At 36.2% G+C, this 20,669-nt stretch overlaps 2 protein-coding genes across 2 annotated transcripts; both read left to right on the forward strand.

Annotated features, from left to right (window-relative positions):
- The first annotated feature begins 36 nt into the window (after positions 1–36).
- LOC111335059 (protrudin) lies at positions 37–13,520 on the forward strand. The gene is made up of 14 exons (XM_022940900.2): positions 37–278; positions 3,879–3,946; positions 4,092–4,237; positions 5,262–5,320; positions 5,954–6,013; positions 6,757–6,792; positions 7,367–7,479; positions 8,099–8,262; positions 9,013–9,069; positions 11,352–11,379; positions 11,495–11,566; positions 11,989–12,038; positions 12,541–12,622; positions 13,046–13,520. Exons 1-14 carry the CDS (start codon positions 145–147, stop codon positions 13,135–13,137), a joined length of 1,161 nt encoding a protein of 386 aa, XP_022796635.2. The 5' UTR covers positions 37–144; the 3' UTR covers positions 13,138–13,520.
- Positions 13,521–15,400: 1,880 nt separating this feature from the next.
- LOC111335031 (homeobox protein DBX2-like) lies at positions 15,401–18,906 on the forward strand. The gene is made up of 2 exons (XM_088729625.1): positions 15,401–16,668; positions 17,736–18,906. Exons 1-2 carry the CDS (start codon positions 16,323–16,325, stop codon positions 17,999–18,001), a joined length of 612 nt encoding a protein of 203 aa, XP_088585751.1. The 5' UTR covers positions 15,401–16,322; the 3' UTR covers positions 18,002–18,906.
- The last annotated feature ends 1,763 nt before the right edge of the window (positions 18,907–20,669 follow it).

The following is a 20,669-nucleotide window of genomic DNA, read 5'->3' on the forward strand; positions in this document are numbered from 1 at the left end:
TACTAGGCTCGTCGCGCCATCTCACACTATAGTCTATTGCGTGACAGTGGTTACAGTTTACCGCTGTTCATCGTCCGAGCGAGAAAACGAATAACACACACCAATAACACATCAAACTGATCAAACTGCGTTATTGAGACCTGTATGGAAGAACCCATGGAAGAAGAGAGCGGCGTAGAGCATTTTGACATAGGTACTTTTGTCCTTAACCACAAGAAACTGTGTCACCTGGTTAAACCATTGATAAAATGGTATGAACGTTTCCTATTTGTGACCAGGTGGGTATAACGGTCGCGACCGCAGGAACGATATCAGTGCTTTTTCCCCTAATAATATAAAATACATAATTTGAAAACTCCTTTTTCCTGCCCCCAAGCTTTATCAAGAATATACTCCGAAATTTGTTTTGCCATGTTTCCCCGTCGCTCATGTTACTGTGGTTCTCATAACTATTTCTGTTTCTCTACTAATTATTTAAAACTATAATTTCCTAGAGCTCCACTTCGTATATGTTACAACTGCATGTAAACTCAATTCAGACCATGTCTTGTTCTAAATGCCAACCAAGTCGCGAAAATGTCGCCCTGCCTAGCTTATTATAGAGGAATGTATAACTCGACCAAATAGTGATATTGTTCAGGTGAGGGCTGACCTTAAAACATAACAGGAGAGTTGTGGGTGATGTGACAAGATAGAGTTTAATATCCGGAGTGCAATCCTCTATTTGTGTTAAGTGAAGAACTGTTGGTCACTGTTTAGATGTAGTGAATTAGTCACTTAAAGATCTGGGTTTTCACAGCTGACTTAAGATATCAGAAGGAAAAAAAAACCACTTTTTTCAATTTCCTGAAAATTTAATACCTTAAACATAAGAAATAAAGGGCAAGATTTCCATATAACCCCATGCATGCATTAATTATGCATAGAGCATTGCAAAGAAACCTTTATAGTTAGTCTTTATGAAGTGGTCTTTATGAAGTAGTCTTTATGCATAATTAATGTATGGGGTTATATGGAAATCTTTCCAAATAAAGATCTGTCATCATCTGAAAATTTTATTTTGATATCTTTTTCACTTCAGGAGATTATAAGCAAAAAGTAATTTGAGAGTAGAATATGAAAGGCATGAGCTGATTGCATGAGATTGTCTTCGTGTCAACTTGTTCTTTTCAGTCCCCTTACTGGATGATCCCAAAACCACTGTTGATTTTCCATGCACACTGTACAATTTTGTACAGTTCTGAAATCACTCATTCATTAACAAGTTTACTTACAGTAGTTCTTTCCAAAAACTAGATGTGTAGAGAGATTGTTTTTTGTAATTCAAGTGTTGTTTCTGTTATCATGTTCAAAAGCAGCAAGTCCCTTTTGCTGCTCCAGAAAAAGGAATATTTAATTGCAGTTTGCATTGGAGCAGCAATATTCTTCACCAATAGTGACAGGGGTCCCTACTAGACTCAGAGAGTTTCAGTGACCAGAGTCTTTAAATCAAAGTTGCCCTAGGCGTTTGTTTGCGAATAATATATTAGTTCAATTTATTATGTGCAGACCAAAGGTGTTGACTAAAAGCATTGTCAAATAAACTTATCTTGTAGAATGTCTCTGCATGAAAGAATATTAGCTCCCATGAATTCTTTTCAATAGCAAAAATAAAAAAAATAAATGAAATATCTGAATTCAGTGTTTATTAAGTTTCAAGAATATGTATAATCTTAAATGGATAGTGTTAGAAATTTAAGTTTGAAAGAAAACACTAAGTTTCCCTCTCAGTTATACTTAAATATGTTAGTCTGCATGCATGTGCTGCTAGAAGGGTCTCTGATTGGCCTCAACTGTAATGATTATTTTGAATTTAATCTATAGTTATGGTAAAACAAGATCAAACCATTCATTTAAATTAAGACAGTCATTATAGCTAGAGTAAATTGTTTTTTGCACTCATTCTTTGTTAAAGTTGTGAAACAGTGGAATGCTCTTTCTAAAGAGATAGTGCATGAACAGGATTTTAACATTTTTCGTAGTAAACTTAGTTGTAAAATTTCGTAAAATATGTATATATATATATATATATATATATATATATAAATGTAAAATGTAAAAAACCTTATCTTTGAATCGCAGAGTGCTCTACAATCATATGGAGCTTTGTAAACGATTATTTAGGAAAATAAAAATTAAAACTTGATACTACAGATCTGTTTCGAAAGGAAAAGTCCTCTCTCGTCAGGTGGACGAGAGAGGACTTTTCCTTTCAAAACAGATCTGTAGTATCAAGTTTTAATTTTTATTTTCCTAAATAATCATTTATATATATATAAATGAATAAACAAGAAATAAAGTTGTTTCACTTATCCTTGGAGTGCTCGATGCAGAAACATGCAGAGCAAAATACAAATGTGAAAGAAGGAAATTATTACTAGCCAGCTATAGCTAGTTACTTGAGTTTCACGATCTAGGTGATCATCAGACTGAGAGTTGTCTAAGAGAAGTAAATGGTTATGAATGTTTAAAATTCAAGAACGGTTAGAAGTCGTCATGCACGCGCTTCTTCTGATTGGATGCTGTGAAAAACTTGTTTTCGTGGCGGCATTTCGTTACAAGCTCAGATTTCTTATTTAAGAGAGCTACTGAGGCATTTTGAGCAGTCAAGATGCAAAGTTTTTCAGCCAAACATAGGTTGCAGCAAGATGGTTTGCCTTTGTATGCACTTGCCCGTTTGATGATGTGCCAGTTGATCTTGTAGAGATCGTTTCTTCACTCCTTTAAGTCCCAAATGTGTTTTGAATTTTAAACATTCAAAACTGTTTACTTCTCGTAGACAACTCTCAGTCTGATGATTGCCTAGAGCATGAAACTCGAGTAACTAGTAATAATTTCCTTCTTTGGCATTTGTATATATATATATATTTTTTACCTATTTCTTAATGACTCTTAAATTTTACATTGTAGTATATAATATTATTTTTATTATATTTTATGTAGGGAGTTTGTCCTCGATAGGGATAACCTCCAACGTTTACTTTTATGTATGCACATAATAAATTAATTGATTTGATTGACAGGATAAATCTTTAACTCCTGACTTGATTTGGGCTTCATCCCTTCTGTATTTTGGGACAAAAAGGCTGCTCCTATCATCTATACAGCTTCCTCTCTATGATTACTGGAAGGGTTATTGGCCAAAGAAAATTTGAAGGACATGAGTTGTTTGAAATTGACTAATCAGCATATGGTCATAGCTTCATATGGTTAAAATGCTATAGTGTTTAATACCCTCAAAGTGGCCTCAATTTAGCCATTTTCCAAATAGTTAATTTCTCAACTAGGTTAAAAATAAGGCAAAAGATCATTGCTCATCAATTATATTTTTCACTTAAATGACTTGTATAATTCTCTTTGAGCTTTATTGCTGTCCAACTGCTATAAATAGCATCCTCTGAACCCTTGATCTCTTGATTGGAATTGATTTTAAGGGAATTGGATCAATAACTAGTTAATGAAGGGTGACTGTTCTAAAGAAGACATTTTAATTGAGCTTGAACTGCTAGCAGTTATTTAGTACATAGTATTCTGTTATTCAGATGGATCTCTACTTTTTGTTCATTAATAATTATTACTTTAAACGGAATGAACTGATGTCCTACATCTTTGTCTTTATAACAAAGGTTGGTGTTAACACATTAGTTGACTAAATTTGCCAACCAAAAACTGGGATTCCTTGTACAGTATCTGTTCCTTGTAGATGACAGTTTTCCTTAAGCCTCACTCGTGGAAATAGATTAATGTCCATGGATATAATATCCATGCATATTTTTAGCTAAATGGAGGCTTTTGTCTATATATGATCCTCAACATGGTTTTTTGGTTGCTATTTTTAGGTGGCAGTCGTGGCGGCTCACTTTTGTCATCATGTGGGTTACTGTTTACTTGTCTATTAGTTATCCAGGTAAATCATCATGATGGACGTGTGTCAGGAGAAATTGCACTCTTTTGTATATTTTATGTGTATGTCTTTGAGTAAAGAACTAGCTAGTACATGACACTTCTTATGTTACTTTCTTATCATAATTCATATCATAATTTTCTTGCAGGATGTCTTGTCCATATACCATTGGTTTATGCAGCAATTACATTTGGCTTATCTGGGATTAGAAGGTTGGGAAAGAAAACTTTGAAAGCTGGTGATTATTTGAAAAGGAAGAAAGTTTGCAGGAAAGATGATGATGTTCTGAATTTAGTAAGTACATGTAAATACTTTAGATGGATTGATAGACGACCTTATTTGCATTTACATGTTATACATGTAGATATAATAATATTGACACTTGAAAATAGAGAATGATATATATTATAACTTCTAACAAAGTAAAAACAAAATCGGTATGGATGAAGCAAGCAGTGGAAGCGGAAAGTATATCAAGTTTGAATTCCTTTAAGTAGTGTCTGGTGAGTAGGCATCTTTTGAGATTGTTGAGACTCAAGCAGCCAACATGTTCATTAAAAAATGCTAGATTTACAAATCCTTTCAATGTACAATGTGGAAAAAGGAAAATGTGAACTATGGTCATATTAACCCAGCATTAGCACCTTTAACTTGGTTACTTCTTAGAGGAGGAACAAATCACTTGAGTGAAGCAAAGGCTGGGGTAATATTATCATAATTATACACCATACATTGTGGCTGCTTTACTGAGCAACCATGAAGGCCTTACTGAAACCCTGAAATAGAGCAGTGGATTGTGTCCTGGTGGAATGAAAGTGAAATGAAAGGCCTGTGATTCTATCTTGTACTTCCATCATTTTGCTTTTGGGTGGATTTCCTCTTTTTGTGATTGGTGGGCTAAGTGATGGTTCATCTCCTTGAAGGAGATGGTGCATCTGCAACTGGCAGTGAATGCAATGGTATTGGTAATGGTTCCACAAAATTGGCTTAGTTTGTAACATTTATTTAGTCTATACTGTATTATAATATTATGTTAAAGGAGATTGAGTCATATTGTTCAGTTACATATCATATGGTAATCTTGGTTTCACCTACAGCTTTTGGTTTCACCTGCATGCAGTCATTTATTTGGGAATTCCAATGTAGTGCTTTGCCCACATGTGGCTAGCCGTGCTGTTTCCCTCAAAAATTCACGTGGCAAACTCAATTGAATGTGGTATATAGCTTGAATTAAGGCCTGTTGGGACCATTCTGAGTTTTAACCATGCAGGGATATTGTGTAATACACTATAACTTAATACATTATTTGTTGTCTTAGGATGTTAAACTGGCAGCCATGAAGGAAGCACATGATCATCTGAAAGACTACATCAAGATGTACATATACTGGGTTAACAATGTGTATTACATTTTGTATGACAGTTTTTTATGTGTTTGATGAGGACATACCTTCAGGAATACCTGTAATTTATACTTATCACAATCACGCCTTACTCATTTCATTGCAAAATTAAAAGATAAGTTGACCCACAGTTAGCACATTTGTTAGTCGATTAGTGAGTCAATCAATCAAAGATAAGTTGACCCACAGTTAGCACATTTGTTAGTCGATTAGTGAGTCAATCAACTGCCCAAGATATTAGGCACTTAATTATTACATATAGATGATGAAGCTAATAAAAGACACTAAATAATAGATATAATAATTATTATTAAGGAAATTAAAGAAGGACTGATAAATAAATGGATAGATAAGTAGTGTGCAAAAGTTATTTGTATCGGAGTAGTGGAAATATACAATTTGATCAAATTATTTGATTTAATTGATTTTACAGTTTTGAGTTTTAGAATAATATTGTCAACATTGAGGTAGAAATCTTCATTTTACTAATATCAAATGCATTCATGCTTAAGTCTTTTACAGACTTTTTTTCCTGAAAAAAACCTGCTGTAGTTCCTATCATGAAAGAGGAGACTCACTAGTGACTTGTATTTTTTGTACTTGTCCAGCTCTGTGCAAATACAAATCATAGAAGAAACCTCGTGTGAATATCTTGAAAAGTTTTACAGGTAACAATTGTGACAGCTATCCATTCTTGTAAATCTAATTGAAATATCTGATTTTTTCTTGTGCCAAAACAGTCAAACTTCAATTTGAGAGTACATCCTGCCAGTAACTGCTTTATTCTCAAAATGCTGCCTTGAAAATAATGTGTAAGAACCTTTTAAGTTGACTGAAATTGTCTCTCTTATTTGATTTGCAAATTATTTTCTATTTGTATTGTTCAATGCCAGCACTACCTGAGTGGGACACTTACTAGTGTACAATAATCATTACATGTATGTTCTTTAATGAGTACATGACTGTTGGCTCTCCACTAGTCAGGCACTATATATGCATATCCCAATTTTGAACTCATTGTGGACTTATATAAATGAAAGTACATGTACATGCAATTGTTAAAGTAACCCATTTGCTGGTTGAATTTAATTATGGGTACAGGATTTATAATTGTTGATTAACTGAGAAAATTGGTGTAAAGCACAACTCAAAATGTAGACTGCCCTGTGATTTGCTCTTTCATTGGTGACATTCCCCTGTCAGTGTCCACACAGACTTGATAATTTGGTTAGGTGCTAATACAGTGGGTTGATAAACTTAGAAGGACCTCTAACAAAAGTTCAACTGTAAGTTGTATTTGTTTGCAAATTCAGAGTCACTCTGTCTGTTCCATCTTTTCCACTGACTCCTTTAAAATTCATTTATGGTTTATTTTGTTTTCTTAACTCTGTTTTTGAATTGGTATAAACAGGATTGTCAGATGGGAAGATCCTTCTGTTTCAAAGAGGTATGGCATGGTTTTCTTTCTTTTCTTCAGAGATAAAGAATTTATGACCTAAGTAGGAATTCTTATTGTACATGCAATTAAGTATATGGTGATAAATCGATGGCTAGAAGTACAGTGAGTGACTCGGCAAGTCAAATGATGCTGGAGAGGTTAGAAACGAGCAAAGTTTGTGTGTTGAAGCATTATTTAATCTACTATTATAATCACATTTTACTTGATCAACACATCCTTTGCCAAATTGAATATATTTATTTTGAACCCTTGGCTGTAGAAATTCTTGTTTGCTCCAATCTTCACGGTAAGAATTCTGAATTTTAGAATTGCTTTCACTTCTGTACACACTGAGGTCTATGTAATCCCTGTCTGAAGTTTGTGGCTAATAACACGCAGTCCCTTGACCCCTTCAAATCCAACTCAAGTTTTGAACTTCCAGATGTCAGTGCTACTGAATTTCCTGTCCTGTTTCATTTCATTCTCATACATGTGCCTTAAAAAACAGTCATTACTCTGAGAATTTGCCATTTATTGAATATTATTGTTTACAGAACATCTTTCTCTTTATCTCTTCATGTAGGTGCTTCCTCTTGCTCTTGTTGTCAGCATGCATTTTATTTTTTCTCCCTGGAAAATATCTTGTGACTTTTGGCCTTATACTCACATTTCTGGGCAACTCGGGCTTTAATAAAGGTAGTCTTTATTAAACATACAATTTTGCATTACTTTCATGTTTAATATTTATCTGCCATTCAAAAGTCTTCTTTTGATAAGTTAAACAGGCTGGATAAAGTGCAGATTGTACATGGTCTCACGTACTCATAATAATTTCATTTTGATCTTCACGTTTGGGGTTTGTAGTAAGAATTAGGCTCTTTGATTTACCTAGTCTGCTACACAGCCGTTCTTAGGGTCGTCACGCAACGCTCCTCCCCACGTTCGTGGGGAGGAGACTAGGATTTACCATGCAAACTTACCATTTACAGTTTGACGTGATGTGCCTTTGGCTTGAATTTCATTGTTCTCATGAAACATGAGGGTTTGCAAGTCGCTTTGGATAAGGTGTCTCTTCTGTTTTGGCTGATGCAGAACTTGAACTACTTTTTGTAGTTTGCATGATTGATTGAATTTTTCTTGAATGAAAGAGTAAGAGATCTTATATTTCTCTTTACTTTAATATTTTCAAAATTCATTATATAGCTTTTACCCACGTCATAGGACAGCTAGAACCAGTCATTACATTGTTAGATACGGGAAGGGTACTCAGTAGGTGCTCTGTGAACTCGTGTCAATAATTTTTGTAACTTGATAGTTTTCAGGGAGGCTCAAGGGCAATTCTGGCTTAGAGTACAGCGACTGAAGAAGATTAGTTTATCACGGAACTTTTGGATTGGTTTGGTAAATCCTTGGACAGAAAGCCCGAGAAAAACACAAACTAACTTAGTAGTAACAGAAAATGATAACGACGACGAATGGGTGAGGATGGATTGTATCTTGTGTTCTGTTTCGTGCTCTTGTTTCCCATCTTTTCTCCTTGATTTTACCTTTTTAAGGCTGCCCTTTTTGTAAGCAGAAACTTTTAACCCACATTTAGGTATGTGCGAGAGCTTGGGTGGTTACCAGTCGTTTGGTACTTAGCTAAGTCGATTCGAACCCGGTCAGTTGAGTCGTTTGTAGCCATACCAATGTTAACTGGTTGCAGGGTCACAAACTTCCTGCATACTTCGTGGACAGGAATGTCGATATGCATGTGCGAAATTACGATATAAATAAAGATGGTCCATCCTAAGCCTGGGGATATAAGCGAAGGAATTTGATATTCAATGAATGACACAAGCCTACCTGGAGAGAAAAAGAAAACTACAAGTGCTCCCAGTAGGAGTTGAACTAACGACCTTCCGATATGTGCGTCGGACGCTTTACCGCTGATTCCAGTCCCACTTTGCAGAGTGATAATCATCATTTACTTAGGGCGTCCCGATAAAGATTTTGGCGTAAAAGTTTTTTATTGTGAGTTTCCTCGGCCTCTTAGGTAATCGGCTGAGAGTTTTATATGAAGGAAACACCGCTCGAACCTCTGATTCCATAATTGGACAAAATGTCTTGTTACTTCTGATTGGTCGGCTAATAACCCCCAACTTGTGTTTAAACATAATAAGGGAATTTATACGCTTCTTGGTAAAATGCTTCTGTCCAAACTTATTCCGATGCTTTATTTCTTTTCAGCATGATGCACATGAACAAGAGACATCACTCTCCGAGGATGAGAATTACGAACAAGAGGTACAAGACATAACGAGACGTCCCATATGTTTTCAATGTTGTATTCATTTGGAATCTCGATCAGCCACTGTTTTTAGTTTGAAAATTGTCTCGTGGCTGTGGGCTATTTACAACGCGAGTTATACGTATACAGAGTTTTCTACTGCTACTGAAGTAAAATAAGGACCACTTAGACAAAGATACCTATGAGGGAATCTATCCAGTTGGTTCTCAACCAGCCAGGTTTTATGGGCTACCTAAAATGCACAAGGTTCGGCAGCCTAATGAAACACCTCCTTTTCGACCCATAGTATCTTCAATAGGTACCTACAATTACAATTTATCTAAGTTCCTTTGTAATCTTCTAGAGCCACATGTCCCGCGTGAATACAACGTCCGCGACACATTTTCTTTTGTACATGAAATCAACCAGTTATCAACCTCAGGGAAGTTCATGGTATCTTTCGATGTTGAGAGTTTGTTCACTAGTATACCTCTTGATGAATGCATTGATCTGGCGATCAGATACATTTATCAAGGTAACCCTGGTCTTAAGATAAACGCCGCTGACCTAAAAACGCTTTTTACCTTCGCAACAGCTGAGACTGGTTTCTTGTTCAAGGGTGTGTTTTATGATCAAATAGATGGGGTTGCCATGGGGTCCCCACTTGCTCCAGTACTTGCAAACCCCCTTATGGGACATCATGAAAAAAGCTGGCTAGATAACTATTCATTCTCTGAAGTTCTGTTCTACAGACGCTATGTTGATGACACCTTTTGTTTGTTCAATAGCGAGGAAGACGCGCTCGTGTTCTTTGATTATAATAACACTAGGCACCCTAGTATTCGTTTCACAATGGAAAGGGAAATTGATAAGAAATTATCGTTTCTAGACATATTGTTAGACAACAGTCATACATCCATCGTCACTAGTGTATATCGCAAGAAGACATTTACTGGTCTTCTTACTAATTATTTCAGTTTCTCCCCTTTGATTTACAAATTAGGTTTAGTCAGAACATTGATTGACAGAGTATATAAGATCGATAATTCCTGGGTTGGTTTTCAAGAAACTTATTTTCTTGCTACGGAAAAATTGTTTTTCATCTTGGGTCACAGACAAGATCATTTACAGGTATCTAGCTAAGAAAAATAATCCTTCTCCTACTGGGCAGAACGCCTCTTACATCGCTCAGACTAAGTTAAGACAACTACTCAGACGTTATTGTAGAGCTGATTTAGATGTTAAGTTAGTCTTCAGTACGTTTAAACTCAGAAACATGTTCAGTGTGAAAGATTCAGTACCGCTAGGTCTACGTTCGCGTGTCGTTTATAAATTTTCGTGTGCTGGCTGTAATGTCAGTTATATTGGTGAGACCACTCGCCACATTTGTACACGAGTTCGTGAGCACCTCTTGTCGGACAAAACTTCGCATATTTACAAGCACCTGCGATCATTAAGGGCTTGTCTTGACTCTTGTGATACTGAATGTTTCACGATCTTAGATTCTGCCGCTTCAAAATACCAAATTAAGAGCAAAGAGGCGTTGCATATTAAGTGGGAAAAACCCATTCTTAATCAGCGATTGAGGCATCTAGAATTGTCTCTTTCTTTTAATTATGTTGTTCCTTGGTCTTTTATTTTATTATTATTATTATTATTATTATTATTATTATTATTTTATTTATTTATTTTTTGATCTAATCAAGCGCGCGCTATTTAAATTTTTCGCGTATTTAATATTCAAATTGTAACGTAAGCCCTGACACGTAATTTGTAACGTACCTTATATAAATTCAAATGTACAACCGTTAAAAGCTCATTTGCAACTGAAGATGACATGAGAATATCGAAACATGTCTTGTAAATTTAAACTCAAAGTTGTCGTTTCTTTTTTGAGTGCTACTGAAGTATAATATCTTATTAGCGGGAGCCTGTGATTGCTGGAGTCTTTTTAATTCATAACTTTTCAGCAGTTCCTTCATGCTGTTTCGGGAGACCACTTAAACTATGACTTATCAGGAAACACTTAGTAACATTCCCCGTACGTCCCTCTGGACTACCTGGAAATAAGAACAATGATTATGGTAAAATATAAATTTTGTCACTGCTAGTGGCTAGGGTTTTGCCTTCCGACCTTAATAGTTCGAGACAGTCAAGCACGATCCTAAAACATCCGCTTTAAGTATGAAATGAAACGTTAGAAAACCGTTTTGTATATTGTAGTAAACAGCTTTAGGTTCATGGGTGTAGGTGAGACGTAAAAAGATAATGATTCATGACTGATTTTTTTTATTTCAAGGATGCCCCGTTAACGAAGAGAACTGCAAGTAAGTTAGTGATTTAACTTGTAAGAAATACAACCGTCGCTTTCGCTATTAGTTGAGAATGTAGAGGAGTGACAATTTTATATTCTTTCTCTAACACCATTAATTATTTCTTTAGAACGTTTCTCTGGATTGTCTGTGGTGACTCATTTCAGCGACTACCGCAGGAAAAAAAAGCGCGTAAATAGTGGTAAGTTGGATGTGAAGATTATCTTTAAATTCTGTTTGTAAATAGGGTACGATAAAATAAAGTAATGTCGTTTATTAACATTAGAACAAGACCTGTGTTCGGCTGTGTATTCGTTAATCTCCTCTAACTGCTGCTGGCTTGTAAAATAGCAATCATTGCATGTTTATTTTGCTTCTTCCGTGTCGCTCTAACTTTCTCAGACTGGCGGTTTTCCTTAACACATTACTTTTATTAGCACAGACATATTCTGTCACTCTGTGTAGGTGTAACTCGCTGCGTTTTCCTTTGCCACGAAGAGGGAAAAACATCTTTTTGTGTTAGACAGTTGGTTTAAAAACTAGTATATATTATCAAAAGTAGTACTTTTGTTTTTGTCAGTAACTGTAATATTTCAGTCATGTTCCTTATTTTCCTTTTTCCAGTAAACTGTGCGTCATGCGATGTCACCTTTTCTTCTCTGTTAAAGAAAAGGGTAAGTAAAGAAAGCCTTCTTAAAGCAGTTAAATACGCTGTGTGAGCCAGTGTGTCGCCGGAAAGTACTCTGTACAGTGTGTGACATGTGGGGTACTGAACGGCTTGCTCACTGTTCACACTGCATCATAGTTAATAATTAGATTTCTTACACGTTACAGTTGATGACGGAGTAGCCTGCATAAGTATCACGCACAGAAATCGAGAGCGAATAATGCACTGATTTTGGAATAAATCTATTAGTCTTTCAAAACTAAACAACAAGACCGGCTCATGTTTTTTTATACTATTGAGTTTACTCCTTCACTCTGTTAAATACTGACTTAACTCACTGTCTATCACGGAATCAATAGCGAGTAGTGCAGCCAATGTGATTGCTGCATTTTGGAGAGAAAGCTAGTAGATTTATATTTATAACCCATAGTGACCCGCTATACTTCTGAATTTAGTACATTTTTGTGCTAAGCATCGCGACTTCAAGTTGGTGTTGTGTCTTTTTATAGCAATACTGCCGGCATTGTGGAGATAGCTTTTGCTCTCGCTGTTGCAGTAAGCGTGTTAAAAGGGCCGTGTTTGGAGCAACCGGTGAGTAGAAAAAAATATTGAAATTATCCTTGGTCGTTCTTCATGAAGAAGCCAGAGTTCCCTCCCTGCACACACCTATCAGTGCTTAAAAATTTTGCTGCTGTTGTTTATCAAGATGTTTTCTTTTTTTACACGTGCATTTTCATTGTGTAAACGATGGCTCCGTGTGGTTGAAATAATAAATGTAGAATCGCAGAAGTATTAAAGAATGAATAGGAAATCATTACCTACTGCCCCTGGCTTTGTGCATACCTGACGCGTTGTATGTAGTGGGTCCAGACATTTGTTTGCCATGATTCATTTTATTACGAGAAAATTATATTAATAATGTGTGCAGGTTGAACAAACATTGAAGCGAGTAAAATGACGTATGTTGTATGATGATAAGAACAGCATATGTATTTTTTCGATCTTCATCAATAGCACCGGCAGCATACGAAGAGACAGTTCTAGTTTGTAACAGTTGCCATTGCTACCTCATGGACAAAGAAGAGGAAAATAGGGCGGACATTTGATGAATGACAATGGATTGTTTCGGAACCTGTTCAGGTGGTCGATCGAGAGCCGTGGATATGAAGCTGTTACGCTTAGTGACTCGAGTAAGGGAGGTAACGGCTACTTGCTGTTTTAAGCGCTCTGTATTAACGACGTGGAAGGTATTACAAAAACCTAATACCGGGAAAGAAAGGCGTGGACCATAATTCCTCAGGAGCACTTGTTGATCGCATTGCAAATTTGATGGAGCTGTGATTCTTCACTTGAAATCAGAGACGTTATGATAAATTATAACAAAAGTTAAATCTCACTGTTTGGTCAATTTCTTGTAGCCAGTACCACCACCGGTGGTGAAGTTGTGGTCAGTAATTAGGTGCCCTCTGATTAAAAAAGTGAAAATTCAGACTCGAAGATTGTTTATGTTTCAGGATCCATTACATATTTGGACAAGTATAGAGACTTTCTTCGTTTACCGTTCTTAAAAAGGGAGAAACTTTTACGTCCGATATTAAGCACGTAAAAAGCTGAAGGCTTCTCGTCCAATTAGCTTGTTTTGGGTGGATGAAGACGAGAATTAAACAAAAACTCTGGGCACGCCACAGTAGTGCCTGTATAACTATAGCCTTTTTTGTTGGACGCTTCAATTTTTCCAACATTTGGTCAAGTATGCCTCTCTGCAGGCTCTATTAAAGATCAATTACCCTTGCTTGCCGAAAGCATTGGCTTCGAAAGAATGAAGAGAGGATCGAGACAAAAAGTTTCTCTTCGTGAGCATATTAAGTAAAAATGAAACAGAGATTTTATGGCAAAGCAGGGGGGTATCTTCCACAAGGAGGTTTTTAATGAAAGATGATAAGTGGTGTTGTTTCTCTTACATGGCCCTAATTTCTAAAGGTATACTTAAGACTAACGCGAAATAAAAGGGGACAAGGTTCCGTACAGTGTACAATAGAATAGGCTATTTGATTTAAAGTGAAACAAGCTTGAATGAACCTTTGCCTCCAACATGACGCCGGCTTAAACGTGTTGAGAAGTACTATTATGTAAGAGGGTTTATCTGACTCGAACTTTCCTTTGAAGTCCGGTCTTGAAATAATATGAAATTTGTAAGCGAGTATTTAACGGAGAATGATATACAATTCCTACATGTTCTCTTGTAATGCTTATCCTGAGCTGTTTACACTGGATGGAGTTGGCTTAACATGTTAGGGTGAAAACGTGTTATAATTAGAGTTTGCTTTAGTAAGTTGGTACATAGTTTGTACCGTTTTATGTCTTCGTGATTTCATCTGAAGTTATGTAATATTACGCTATTTTGAGTGCGTATGCTGTTTAAATTTCCATACATGTCATGAAAAATATTCCGATTTAGTAATTGTTATGAAAGGTACTTGCAGACGAAAATGCTTTTTTCAACTCACCAAACACCTTTGGTCTTTTCTTATCGGTATAGATGTTTTTCAATTTGTTTTTATTGCTCACAGGCTCACCATCTCTGATCGCAGTAATAAGCAAATTGATTATTGCTTGCTTTTGTTATGCTCACCCGTGAACATAGTACGATAGCTTTTTTCGTGTTTTTTTATTTATGCTATTCAATGAAAAAAGTCGCGGCTTCGAATGTGAGGTCGTTTGAGCTATAATGATTAGAATAAAGATACAAATTTTGAACAGTGTAATTGAAGCATTTAACAGCATTAAGTCGTACACAATGGGACATTCTTGCGAAAGAAATGCTTCCCCAGGGCAACCGTCATGTTGTCTGTATATTTTAGCTCCGTGAAGCGCTTCTTGTTTTTCTTCTTTCTACAATTTTTAACTTAATTCAAAATCCGTTTAACACATGGAAGGTTTGTAGATATGTTACTGCATTTACAGCGTTTTAAGACTGGTGTGTCTGGATTTTGAAATAGGATTATATTTTTAATTTGTTTGCCAATTACCCATTCTTTATGTCCAATATTAGGAATAATAAAAGAAATCTCAAATTCACTTTGAACATTTATCCACCAAACAGGGAATTTATAACAATGTAAAGAAAAATAATTCTCTTAAAGTAAAACATAAGAATTAATAGGATATGTTACGTGCGCGAATAAACGGAATCAGAAATCAAAAAGGTACAATTTTCTGTTTTCAATCAAACTTTTTGTTTATTCATTTGGGACTCAAAGAAAAGTTGACACATGTAGCGCGTAGGAAATGTGCAAATACAATTTAGATCAACAACATGTGCTTCTCCAAAAATGACTTCCGATACTGTTTTCAAACAAAATGTTCATGTCTTCACTGAAAACAAACTCGTTCAAACCTTTACGATCACTTTTCGATCCGCGTACGTTTTCAACTAGGAGGAGAACTTAACTTCTGACGTGCTCGATGGGTTTTTCTGAACGGAGTGATCTTTCTTTTAGAGACTAGAACAAAAAGGAGCCTGTAATTTATAGTCATAAGACCAAAGTGCCACTAAACTCAGGTGACATTACGAATATGTGAATCGTGAACGTGATCTTGTTGCGAGTATCGTCATTTGTGATTGGTGAATCATTTTTTGATACCCAATCTCATCATTCTCACAATTTTCTGAGTGAATGTCAAAGCTATGACACGAGAGAGCCCTTTCCTGTAACTGAGCAGAGACAGTTTTCAGTTTCCTTAAATGTAGGATGGAGAAATTCTCGTGAAGGAGTTGGATTTAGCATCGTTCCATTTTGAATTTGTTTGGTCTTCTGATGAAATTAAGTCCCTATCAGAAGTTACGCGATTATGGATCGGTACGAAAAGATTACGTGAGTAACAAATGTAGGGGCAACTATTTAAATGAGAACGAACCTGGCGAGAAAACCGTGGGCAAACAGGACTACGAATGCGCTCAGCTCAACAGCTTCGGATCACCATTCCAAAACAAAAAAGTACTAAACGAACGCTTAGTTTGATGCAGATGTACTGTTAAGGATGCATTCTTAGTTTTCATCAAAAAAATCTCATCAAATAAATGCCGTATAATAATGTAATTTGTCACGTTTCCTTCATCGCTGGATTGAGTTGCTAACGTGTTTGCAAGAGCTTTTAAGTTGTCTGGCAACAGTTTGTCATAAATACAGCTACTGAATTACTTTGCGCTTAGATCTTCATAGACGTATTAGTTGGCGATAATCAAGGACTTAGTAATTTGCTCAGATATTAAGGTTGAAAGTATTCGTCCATGTTGAAGATGCAGCCGGTCAGTATGTACCAGTCTTCGTACCATTCGTATTGCTCTTGTCCGCACCCAAGCTGCATACAGGAACGGGACAGTGGTCATGGGAGCCAGTTACCTCTTTCGTGCCAAACCTCAAGCGAATCCCATTTGCGATTACAAGCCAGTTCACTGCAGCTGCAGCTAGAAAGGGACACAGGAGTCTTCTCCAAAGCAGATTCCTCGGCCTTTGTTCCATCTGCATTCGGCATTATTTCGAGACCTCGATTTTATGTTCCTTCGGCTCGCTGTAATCTCTCCAGCCAACAGATAATTTTTCCATTCAGTCAAACATCTCACAGTCGACAGCACGGTAACTATCTTTCTTTCATTCTTTCTTAAAGTCCTCGTTTTGCTTATTCTGAATTTACATGTACCTCTTTTAATAGCGGAAGTATTGTTGTCTTCATTATCATCGTTACGATGTACAATATTGGAAACTACAAGCTCAGATTTCAACCTCGGTAAAATAAAGTGACATTGTGCTGTTGCGTGGCGCGTCGAATTAACAATGAATTTGCAATTTTCCCGAAAATTTGAATTGTCAAACACCATCGCGGCAATTATTTTGTATTCATATTTAGACAGAAGAAGTCATGGTAGGTTGTTTTAGATATATACATAGATATAAAACCACATTACTGAGGAAAAGAATTACAAACTCAACTCCGGACCAATTTCAATACTTTTTGGGCGTGAGTAAATATATACACTGAATTTTGCCACACATTAGGGTAAGACCCTATACTTTCTCTGGATCAACTCCAGGTGCTTCCTGGGCGTACGATCTTTGAACTGCTTCTGCCTTAAGCGTGGTCGATAAAACCCAACACTGCTTTCTTTAAACCACCTAAACCGTCCCTGCTTATGACGGAAAATCAGCTCAAGAGAAATTTAAAATCAGTAAAGGACCTTAGGGAAGACTTGGAACATCATTTCGGACGATCTATCACACATGATCACACATAAGATGACAATTTTTTGGTCAATTGTTGTCAAAATCAATTAAACATTTACAAATCAAGAAGTACTTTTGCTAAAAGACAAAACAAATTCTGTATTTTGGAAGAATGCACTGCTAATTGTGTATGTGGCAAATAGATGGAACACTGACTGAAAAGATTGAGGGAATACTCGCCTCTTCGATAATTTTTCAATTATTTGCAGTCCCTATTGAAGGCATTTAAGTTTAAATTGATAAGCCAGCAAAACCGAGAGCATATCTACGGCTTCCATCTCCAGTCCCCAACTGGGTTATGAATTTGAATCTTTTCTGTATTCGCATTAGTAAACCCTTACAATTAAATTAAACATTCAACAAGAGTAGCGCTATTATTTTTAAGTATAATTTAACAGAGCTATCAAGGTTTTTTTCCTCAGGTAATCTGGTAATTGGACTGAGAGACAAACCGGAGGTCAAGAAGCGTCGTAAACGAACCATCTTCACTTCAGATCAGTTAAACCGGCTGGAGTCAGCTTTTGATCGTCAGCAGTATCTCATAGGTACAGAGAGAGAGCATCTTGCCAGGGAGTTAAACCTTTCCCAAACTCAGGTCAAGATTTGGTTCCAGAACAGGAGAATTAAATGGAGGAAGGAACATTTGTATGCTGGACATGAAGATGTTCCAGTGAAAAAAAAATTATGAGCGAAAGACTCTAGTTCTTTTGTGATCAATTTTGTTTCACAGCCATTAACTTGTTCAAGATTAAAATGGCTGTCAATGAATTTGATCGTGATCTAATTCTTAAATTTCAAACTCTTTTACATCATTTCAGTAGACTGGGTAGCCTCTTAGTTAAAATCAGTTATCCCAATACATGATTTACCGAAAAAACATCAAGGGTTGTACGACAGTGTCGGGTTGTACGTCGCCGGTTTGTTTTCATGATGACACTTGTGTTATTGAATTGATCCAATCTCATGTACATGTTCATGTACTGAAGACCTTCTTCAGATGCAGAGCTGACGCAAATTTACGGCAAATTTTAAAATGAGTCGATCACTGTTCGAGCTCTTATCCACTCTGTTTAACTTAAGAGATTGTGCTTCACGAAACGTGACAGTCAGCTACTTGTTTTATAAATAAATAATTCGATAAACGCAAAAATGATCTGAAGGCGATGATTTCACAATTAAACTGACAATAAATCAGTGAAACTTGTACAATGCGGTCACCCACGAGTCTGCTGCTGGTTTATTTCCGTTCAATACAGCTTCTGGTTATAACAGCAGACAAAGGAGCTGCAATTGCCTTATTGTGGTTTGTGATAAAACAAGGCTCAATATGATTTTTGAAATGTAAATTTTTACTGGCTTGTTACTGTAAAAATAATAATAATAATAATTTAATAGACCCTCTTGATGCGTCCCCTCAATGCAGGCTTTGCGTCACAAAAGTTCTTACTGTATACAACTGCTTCAATCTTATAGCAAATTACTATGGGCTAGAATTGAATGTGGCGGAATCTCTTATATCAAGTCAAATATCGTTGCTGTTTTCTTTCTTCTTTTTTTTTTAAAAAAAAAATTAAAGCACACAAGTGTATCTTATTAGACTTGATTACCGTTTTTTTCTCGCGTGCAAAATTTCTTTGGATGACGACTTGGTCACTTTCAACTAGGCAGGCTTGGAGACTGTCGATGTGAAATGCAGGAAATACCTACAACAGAAGGCTAAAAGCTGTTAAGTAACATTGTAGACCAACAGACCAACAAGCCTATCTTCCACTGGGAAGAAACCAAAACGCAGCCCGCTCCAATGTACGATCAGAAACTAAACTTAGTTTTTCTTATTATTTAACTTAGACGTCTTATTTGTTTGTTTGTTTTTACTCTTACTGTTAGGCAGAACTAATCAAATGACGTTTATTTTTCTTAAACGCTACAAACCAATTCAAACATTTACATGAATCCCTGGTGACCTCTGGTTCACGGCCCAGGTATCCGTTCTAGGCTGGATAAACCTAACGATATCATTGTTAAAGTTACAGTTAAAGATTCGTGCACGGTTCATCCACTAAATATTTCATTTCTTGTTCTCTATTCAACAACGAAAAAGCTCATCCATGGTATTAGTTTACGTTTTCTATCTGAAATGTCATCGATGGACAAACTGATTTTACCTAAAGTGCATTGTATAATCGAATTCCGAATTAATCATGTTTGACGACAGAAAAACGAAAAATCTCCAAAATGTATCAAGATTTTAGAAGTAACGTTCCATTTACCTCTAAACCAAGACATAAAGCAAAGAAACAAAATCAACCTCCGTTTTATCGTTTTTCGTTGTATGTTATAACAGTTCAAAAACCAAACATATCCACATTCTGTAAACAAAACAATTAATACTGACAGATGTTTTTAATTATTGAATTAAAATTTATGGGAATATAAAATCGACCTTGTTGAGCTGCGTCGTTGCTGTACTTTGCGACGGCGATTAGTAGTGAAAATAGATTGCTTTACTGACTACATTATGGTTAACTCTGGGGTTTTTTTTTCTGCCTTTCGCAATCAATTCCCAAACTCGTTCATTTCTGAAAATTCTTTTACAGCAAGAGAAAGATTTCTTCAATTTCTTGTTCTAAATTTTAGACTGTGTACAGAAATTTTAGCACTCAGTTAACATATTCATCAGTATTACATTATATTTGATCAGTTATATTATTTTTATTTTATCTCTGAGTAAAACCTGAAAACCAGCGGTAAGTGTTTCTCAGTAATAGCTCATTGCAATTAAACTAAACCAGTATGAGTGAGTATGAGTTCGCCATGTTGGACGAACAAAAAGCATTCAAACAATATTCAAGGAGGTCAATCGTGCGTCTGTACTCCTACAGATATTAAACAACGGAAATTCTCTGAGTGAGTGATAAAAAATGTAACCATCACCAAGAAATGGTTTTTCAATTCTTCAATGAAATAACTTTAGACCTGAATAAATCCTATTTAGAACATAGCTAGCAGAGCCGCGCAATCAAATTCATTAAACGTAAGCGTGCTCAAAATCCCGATAGTGCACGCTGATAGCGTCAGCAAATCGCTTCGCCAGAAAATTTTTTTTCGCGCGAGCGGCCATTGTTAGCGCGGGGAAAAATAATATATTTCGCGGCAATAATGGATACATACAGAGACTCGGCCAACTAGTCCCAAAACGAAGACAATTTTTCGGCCTTTTTCCTTGGGCTAGAGTTCTTAAATGAGGCAGAGAAAGAGAAAAACAACGGAAAAAGGAGACTCGGCATCAGCACCGTCATGATTCGCTTCAATTGATATTTTTGTCCGTTTTTCGCGTCAGATTTGATGCACAATTC

The sequence above is a fragment of the Stylophora pistillata genome, chromosome 1 (assembly GCF_964205215.1).
Source record: "Stylophora pistillata chromosome 1, jaStyPist1.2, whole genome shotgun sequence".
Classification (NCBI taxonomy): Eukaryota; Metazoa; Cnidaria; class Anthozoa; order Scleractinia; family Pocilloporidae; genus Stylophora; species Stylophora pistillata.

Excerpts from the sequence above, each read along its gene's own strand:
- LOC111335059 (XM_022940900.2), top strand. The coding sequence starts at position 145 with ATGGAAGAACCCATGGAAGAAGAGAGCGGCGTAGAGCATTTTGACATA. Across the intron at positions 279-3,878 it reads CGTTTCCTATTTGTGACCAG|GTGGCAGTCGTGGCGGCTCA; the intron begins GTGGGTATAACG and ends TGCTATTTTTAG. Across the intron at positions 7,480-8,098 it reads CAACTCGGGCTTTAATAAAG|TTTTCAGGGAGGCTCAAGGG; the intron begins GTAGTCTTTATT and ends GTAACTTGATAG.
- LOC111335031 (XM_088729625.1), top strand. The coding sequence starts at position 16,323 with ATGTTGAAGATGCAGCCGGTCAGTATGTACCAGTCTTCGTACCATTCG. Across the intron at positions 16,669-17,735 it reads ATCTCACAGTCGACAGCACG|GTAATCTGGTAATTGGACTG; the intron begins GTAACTATCTTT and ends TTTTTTCCTCAG.